Source organism: Vidua macroura, chromosome 20 (assembly GCF_024509145.1).
Source record: "Vidua macroura isolate BioBank_ID:100142 chromosome 20, ASM2450914v1, whole genome shotgun sequence".
Classification (NCBI taxonomy): Eukaryota; Metazoa; Chordata; class Aves; order Passeriformes; family Viduidae; genus Vidua; species Vidua macroura.
Genome location: NC_071590.1, coordinates 3,691,259 through 3,699,616, shown reverse-complemented (window position 1 = coordinate 3,699,616; position 8,358 = coordinate 3,691,259). Strand labels below are relative to the sequence as shown.

At 43.0% G+C, this 8,358-nt stretch overlaps 1 protein-coding gene across 1 annotated transcript; it reads right to left on the bottom strand.

The window, feature by feature from the left end:
- Positions 1-319: 319 nt before the first annotated feature.
- Positions 320-8,259, bottom strand: RFC2 (replication factor C subunit 2). Its single transcript, XM_053995547.1, has 11 exons — positions 8,031-8,259; positions 6,824-6,893; positions 5,995-6,036; positions 5,513-5,619; positions 4,297-4,398; positions 3,478-3,578; positions 2,601-2,758; positions 2,175-2,240; positions 1,627-1,707; positions 1,173-1,286; positions 320-527 (listed from the first exon to the last, which is right to left on the bottom strand). The coding sequence occupies exons 1-11, from the start codon at positions 8,147-8,149 to the stop codon at positions 417-419; spliced, it is 1,071 nt and encodes a 356-aa protein (XP_053851522.1). The 5' UTR covers positions 8,150-8,259; the 3' UTR covers positions 320-416.
- Positions 8,260-8,358: the final 99 nt, after the last annotated feature.

Here is an 8,358-nt window from a genome sequence, read left to right as displayed (position 1 = left end):
ATTTCTCCTGTATGTTTGGTGAAAATACCTTCCCTATCCACAGGACAAAGCAGCACTTGCTCAATGTGTCTCAGTTATAACTTCAGTAAGTGCTGTATTTTGTGCAAAAAAAATTCCTTCTTGGTCTTGGTAAGATCACTCATGACCAGGCTTGAAGTGTAATCCCTAACAACAGGATTCCATTTTTGTTTCTCCTGCTTAGGTCTCAATACCATGGACATAAGCAGTTTTGCTGAGTACACTGGACAGACCTCAATGGCTCTGGACTGTCACAGTCCTCTCTTCTATCCTGCTTATAAAACACATACAATTTCGTGGGTTAAAGTAAATTTTAGAGCTTTATTGGTCTAAATAAAAAAGTATGAAACATTTTCACAGCCAAACCTGGTTTCCTCCCAGAAGGCTCGAGGAGGTGCCTAACTGGCTGCAGGGGCTGCAGTCTTCTGGCACAGCCGGGCCAGCAGCCCAGCCATTTGTAAAAGGGAGTTCACACCTTCTGCTATCTTCATGTGGGTGTACCCAATTTCCTGGTGACAGAGACATTGTCAAGCCTTCTGTTTACTCCCCCAGTCTGTGTATATGTTACTAATGACTAAACAGAATGTATCCCTTACTGCTAAAAGACCAGCTTTGAGTCACTTGTACTTCACAGAATGTATCTACTCCTATAAACGAACTAAAATGCCTTTTCTTTTTAAAATCAAAGCCTGTATTTCCCTGCTTCATTTATAAGAAGCAAGGTGGCTCCATATGAGGACAGGTTTCAAATATGAAGAGTGATTCACTATCACCAGCTGTTTGTCAACTCGCTGTTAATTTAATATTTTACTATCTATTGGACTAGAATCAAGCATGCACTTGAAAAACATTTTCAGTAAGTTATTTGAGGCTTTGAAATAACTAATAAATTCAGCACGACATCTGCTATTAATTTAGGTAATCACTAAAGTGACTTCTGCCACTTCTGTGGGTGTTGAGATTCTAAACTTCAGGTGACTTCTCACTGAGAAACTGATGATGCAGTGGGAAATAAAGTAGTAATGAGTCAAGAAGCACTTTCTTTGTGCTAATATACAACATATTTTAAACAGAAACCCCTGAGGCTGCCCCTGATTACATCCTCTTCTTAAAAAGGCCCAAAAGGCCCCATCAGGAGCTGAGTTAGTACTAACCTTGATAAATTCCAGTTTCAGATATTCTGGCATTTGAAAGGTCTTACACACACGGAAGATATTGCCAATGACATCTTCTGGAGAGTATCCAAGGCGCCACAGGTGGGCAAGAATCTGTGCAGGCAAGAAAAAAAACCCCATTTATCTGCCAAGTGTGTCAAGGATATTCACTTCTGGAACAGCTGTATATAATTACTGAAATTGCAGGTACTATTTATCAGCTGATTTAACCTCAAACATCTAGCAATTAATTTCACTACAACTTCCTTTTTTGCTTGTCAGCTTATTTATCTGAACAAACTCTTGCCCAAAAGGGATTTAGTTTATCAAATCATCTACATGGTATTGCCCTTATCTTAAAAAACAACACACGTTGTGAATTCCTCAAAGCAAACAAAAAAATTTGTAGAGAAATAATGCCTGACTATACTGAAGACAAGACATGAAAACCAACCTTGTATGCTTCATCAATATTTGCATTTATGCAGTGTTGTATCATTTCCTTCACCAGCAGAGGATGAGGCTCATCACATACCTGTATCCAAGAGAAATATTACACTTTAAATATCAGAAGACTTTGCATTAAACTTCTGGTATTTTCACCAAGTTTCTATGGAGCTGAAGTACTGAATCAGAAATATTCCGTAACACAGACTAAATTTTAAATAATCTGACTTTTCAGATTCTTCTATATTGTGATTCTGTAGTTCTTCTATATGGCAGGCTCAACAGCATGAAACGAGAAAGCAATAGATTCCCAAGTTATCCCTGAAATTTCCCAGCAGTTATTGGATTTGTGTGCTTTGAGAGAGCTGCAAAGGTCTCAGACATGCCATTAGGGATGTCTTTTCAAACTGCACATGGGCTATTTAAAGTCTAATGCTCTAACTGCTACATGCACAGGGCTGTCTGCAAACTAGCAACAAGGCTTATGTGTCCAATGGAATCTCACACAGCCACAGGACTAAACTTCTGGCAAAACTGTTTTCAGCCATTACTGACCTTAAAGACATTTTCACTGTTTATAAAGCCAAATCCAGAGTATGTGGACTGTAAGTTGTTTAATGCCTGTGAAAGAAAAAACAAGACTTTATTTTCTGGAGTGCTCTACTTCTCACTCCCCTCCTCAGGATGAAATGCACTTCAGGAAATGATGCCAAATAAGCAGTTTTCCATTGAACAACAGAAAATAATTTCACAAATTTATGCTGACTTTATTTCCTCACAGAAGTTTGGTATCCGCTTCCCACCAACTCATTTTTAAGGAGCATTTTAAACCCTCACAAACCAAACAGTTTAGTTACTCTTGGGCCACAACTCACATCCTCCTTTGCTTTACCTCTCCAGAGAGAAATCCTTGAGAGCTGCAATTCAAAAGTTTTTTTGGTTTAAACAGAAGCCTTTGTTTTACTGTCTTTCTCCTTTTACCTGTCTCATATCACCTTGGGCTGTGAAGATAATGGCTTCTAGTCCATCATCTGTATATGCTACATCCTCTTTCTCAACAATTTTCAGTAGCCTGGCAAGTATTTGTGCATCTGTCAGCTTGGTGTAACGCAGCACTGCACACCGAGACTGAATAGGTTCTGAGGACAGAGATGTGTAATTAGCTTCTCTCTCTTTTTCTCAAAAAACCCCACAACCCCACATACATCTTCATTTCAGTTTCCAACAATTCTTATGTCTTTTAAAGAAAAAGGACATGTAAGCTCCAAGCAGAACACAGCCTCTCCTTAAGCACATACAATTGTTATAGTCCTTCCCTTGAGCCCAAACGTGCTAATGGAGTTTGCCCAGGTATGTGGAAATATATAAATATTATATTAAATATATATATTATATAATTATATAATATATAAAGCTCAGCTTTCTCTGTTCTCCTAGATTCCTGAATATAGATGTTTATCACATTATTTTTGCAAGAGAAGTCTAAGGTGCAATGTGTTCACCTATAGGCAAACTTAAGATTATGATTCAGAAATGACAAAAAGGTTTCAATACCTAGTAAACAATACATCAAACATCCTAAACTGTGGCAGAGTTTGATGCAAATTAAGCCCAAAGCATGAGAAATCTGCTTCTGCAGTCACATGTGGCACTACCCATCAAAAACGGCTGCTCAGAGGGTTCCCTGACTACACACATAAACTCTTTTATCTGCTGAGGTACGGGTGGCTTGATTTTTCAGAAGTACCTTGCTTTCTTGCAACAAGGTGGATCAAGCTATTTATGGAAGCTGCCTTGGAAGTTAGCCAGCAGTATGGAGAACATATGACATGGACAGCCAGGAAGCAGCAGCACTTACCGATGATTTTGTCAGAGGCATTGCAGGCCAGTGCGAAGCGTGTTGTTTTGGAATAAATTTCCATTGTTCTTCTCAATGCTTGCTGTGCTCCATCTGTCATGCTGAGGGGAGACAAGGAGTTAGGGCAGATTTTGCCCTTCCCTCACTCACAGGTGTAGCCTAAGAACTATTTTCATACAAGCTTCAGAGTTCACTGATATTAAGCTGTGCTTTGTAATATTCTGGTTTGATAAATTAACTAAGCAGCTTTTTCTAGTCATGTGAGCAAACCACCCTTCAACGCAGGCAGTCACTGAGACCTCCATAATGTGCAAAATGAAATCATTAATGCTCTGAAAAACACTGCTAAGAATATGGAGGAGGAGAATGTCCCTTTTTCATCCAGTGAAATTTTCTACATGAGCCAAATTCTGTCCAAAGAGAAGAAATCACGGAGTCACAAAATGGTTTGGGTTGGAAGGGACCTTAAATCTTATCCAATTCCAAACCCCTGCCATGGACAGGGACACCTTCCATGAGATCAGGTTGCTCCAAGCCCTGTCCAACCTGGGCTTGAACAGTTGCAGGGATGGGGCACCTTTCCAGTAAACTGCTCTGTTTCCTAACCAGAGCATTCTGTGTCAATATTCAGCATCTCTTTTGAAGCAATGATCTCTTCTTGCTCCCATAACATCACTGTTCAATCCATATTCATTTCCTAAAAAAATATTTTGAACAGCTTGATAGAAACACTCAATACTGTCCAAGACTGGAGCTCTACAGACAGGAGAGATGCAGCACATTTCACACAGGAGCTGAGGTCAAGAAAAAACAACATACCTGTCTGCTTCATCAAGGATGATTATTTTATGCCGACCTTTTGGAAGTGTGACCTTTTGCTGAGCAAACATTTTGATTTTGTTTCTTACAACATCAATGCCTCTGGAAAAATAATTCAATTGATTCATGATAAGCTGGGTGAAAATACAGAATAGATTTTTTTTCAGCAGCCACAGCAGCTGAAGTGCTGCTGGTTCTACCACTGTTTGTTCCTGCCCCTTCAGCTGTTTCAGCACAACTGCTGTGGAACCATGCTTCAAGCCAGACTGTCCAACTGATTTGGATTCAAACATCAACAATCCTTGGTTTTGGGGGTCTTGAAGAAAATAATTTAACAGTAGCAATATAAATATACACAAAGCTAGTAACCTTACTTGCAGTACCACCACAAAATTACTTATGTTTGGCACAAGGGTAATAAATAAACAAAGGCAGAAGCATTTAAGGTTGCTTTGCCAGTTCTTCCCACAGCTCCACCCACAGCCCCCCAGCTGTAGCTCAGAAGAGTTTAAGAAAAACAGCTGGATAGACTGAATCATATCAACACAACACAGAGAGAGTGTTCAAGAGTCTCTTCCTAGAGAGAGTCTGTTCAAAGACCTACTTTTATTAAGAAAGGATTTTACTTTTTTGTTCTGTTTACATTTTTGAATGTTGTGATTCTGTAGTTCTTCTGTAAGTGATACTAACAGGGTAGGTAAAGTGTAAACCTACCAGGAAATGTCAGAACACTTCAGGATGGGTCTGAACAGAACTTGGGAAATATAATCAGCCCTTAGTGCCTGATCCTTGGAGTACAGTTAGTGTCCTCTACACACCCAACACCCTGATCCTACGTTTTAATCCTCAGCTGCCCTTATAACCCTAATTTTTCTCACTCTAAGTACTGAAGAGTTTGACTATAAACAACCTATTCACTTTTCATTCTTGAATCCTCATGAATGCAGTGGGAAGCTTAACTCTTTCACATAAATTTGAGAAAAAAGTACCATTATGGATTCTGCACTCTATCTGTTTATATTTTCACATATGAAAGTATCTATAAAGTTTATAAAACATCAAGGAATACTACCTGTGTTGATGGGTGAACACCAAAGATTGCCTAACTTTTAGTTGGAAATAATGCATTAAAAAAGTCTTAAATGCTTTACTATAGCATTAAGCCTATCAAACTGGTTTCTTCATTAAAAATTTGGTGAGGTTTATTCATTCTCACCTGTCATTTGAGGCATTCAGCTCCAGAACAGCATCCTTTAATGCAGGACCAAGCAGAGCACGAGCCAAACACAGGATACTGGTGGTTTTACCTGTTCCTGGAGGACCCTAAAAATGTGACAGTACAAGAACTGCTGGTGAGTTTAATGAAATTTTCTAAGCTGTGCCCTCTACAAATCTCCTCAGTCATGAAAAAGGCTGCAACAGAGGAACTTCAAAGAACACATCAGCCTGGAAGCTGTGCCTGTGCTCAGGATGTTGCCCCTAACAGAGGAGATATGCTGCAGGGAGAAGCACAGGATGTGTTTCAGCAGGCACCTGAGGTAGATTTAAACTTGTTTCCCTGTGTGTTCTACCAAGAACATTGCTCCACAACCACACAACCAACATCTCCCTCACCAGTACCCTCAGGCACAAAGCCCATCTGTACTGGGAGGCCATCCTGGCTAGATTTCAAATACAGCACAACACAGCAATACTCACAGCAATTATAATATTTGGTACATTCCCCTCTTTTGCAAAGACCTAAGAAAGAATGATAAAAAGAAATTATGTAAGACAATAACAAATAGTTTCCATTCTGTTCTATTTCAGCATCAGAAACAAGCTTCTTTTTTCCCCCTCCTATTTTAATTTTTTGAACTTCACTGCTTTCATTGTTTTTTTAAATTGAATTATTAGAAATCAGCCTCTAGAATAATATGGAAATATTTAAAAGCACTTAATGCCACAGGTCTTTAGTACTCTTGCCTTTCCTTTGCATCTGTTTTAATTACATACTTGCTAGTATAATCTTTCTGTTAACAAATACTGTGTTCACAGATTAATTTGTTGTAGAATTATAGAATCCTGGAATAGTTAGAATTGGAAGGGACCTTAAAGCCCATCTCATTCCAACCCCCTACCTTGGACAGGGACACCTTCCACTAGACCAGGCTGCTCCAAGCCCCATCCAACATCATCTTGGAGACTTTCAGGGAAGAACTGGTATGGCAAACATTTCTTTTCCAAAACAAACTATTATATTTCTTTCTGGTATTATACGAATTATATTTATTAATTGAAACAGTATTACTGTAACAGCTACAAATTATCTAAACTGTATCAAATGCTCAATTTAAACATCCCAATTGAAGAAGGCATATTTCCTTACACACCACTCAAATATAATGTAAAACTTGTAATTTTAAAAGCAAATCAGGAAGCTTTCTTCCACATACTCAAGTATGGTTGTAAAAATACAATAGTGGATCTATGCAAAAATATGTTTTTTTGAGATAACCTGTAAAAAGATACAGGGACAGCTACACACCTCCAACCTGCTCACAGTATCTTCATTTCCAACTATTTCGGACAGTTTCATGGGTCTGTATTTTTCCACCCTGTAAAAGTAAAACTCCACACACTTCACCACATCTAATAATGCTTTAATTGAGTCTTAGAGTGATGGACAAGGAGGATTATGCTAAGAGAGCACAGGACAAAGACGGCTGGACATGATTTCAGTGCAAGTGCTGCAGGGTGTCTGTCATTGCCATACACAGAATTCCACAGCACTAATCACTGACTCAGAGAGCCCCAGGATGGTTTGGGTTGGAAAGGACCTTAAAGCCCATTTCATTGCAGCCTCCTGCCATGGGCAGGGACACCTTCCACTGGGCCAGGCTGCTCCAGGTCCAACCTGGCCTTGAACACTTCCAAGGACGGGGCAGCCACAGCTTCTCTGGGCAACCTGTGCCAGGGCCATACCACCCTGACAGGTTTTACTTCCATTAGTATAAAAAAGCAAAAGGAGGGAAAAAAATATTCAACTCGAACAGGAATTCGGTGCCTCAGCCTGAGGGGAGAAGCCATCCTATGTGTTGTCCCATGGTCAACACAGTGCAGGGCTGGCTTTCTCTGCATTACAAAGGAAAACAATGGGATTTTCTTCACTATTGATTTCTGGAACTGTTCCAGGTCAGGTTGGACGGGGCTTGGAGCAACCTGGTTTAGTGGAAAGTGTCCCTGCCCATGGCAGGAGGCTGGAACGCGATGGCCTTTAAGGTCCCTTCCAACCCAAACCAGGGCTGGTTATAACCATAACAGTGATTCCTGCCTTCCTAGCCCTGGCAACAGACGGGGCAGGTCACAGGGCGCAGGCAGAGTCCCCGGTTCCGAGCCAGACTGAGCTCCTGCACGCCGGCGGGCACCGGGGGACAGCGCTGGACATACGGGTACGGGTACGGGTACGGGGCCGGGTCTGGGTCTGGGTCTGGGTCTGGGTCTGGGTCTGGGTCTGGGTCTGGGTCTGGGTCTGGGTCTGGGTCTGGCCGGGTCCGGCCGCCACACCTCCCCCTTCCCGCCACTAGCCCCCCGCCCTCACCCATTGGCTCTGCCGCACACAGTCCCGCCTCCCTCCCCGCTCTGCACCAATCACCGCGCACCCCGCCCGCCCTTCGCCCCGCCCCCGCGTCCTCCGGCGGGCGGTCATGGCGGCTCAGGGCGGCCGCGCTCCCTCGCCCGCTGCCGGTGCTCACCAGGGCAGTTCGTAGTGGCCGCTGCCGCCGCCGGGCACGGCCCCCGCAGGGTCGGTGGGTCCCCGCTTCTCGCCTGCCGACGGCCCGGCCTTCTCGTCCTCCGCCATATCCACCTCCATGGTGGCGCAGCTGGTGCTCCGGGCCCGTCTCCCCGTTGCCGCCGCCGTGAGGGGAGGGAGGGCCGCGTTGCCGGCCCGCCTCCGGGGTGGGCCGGCGGAGCCAGCCGGGGTGTGCGCTCTGCAGCCGGGCCCCGGCTTCTGTGGCTGCTCAGTGAGGCAGGGAGGAGGCAGCCCGGGCCCGTGATGGCCGGGCCGGGCCGGGCCGTGCT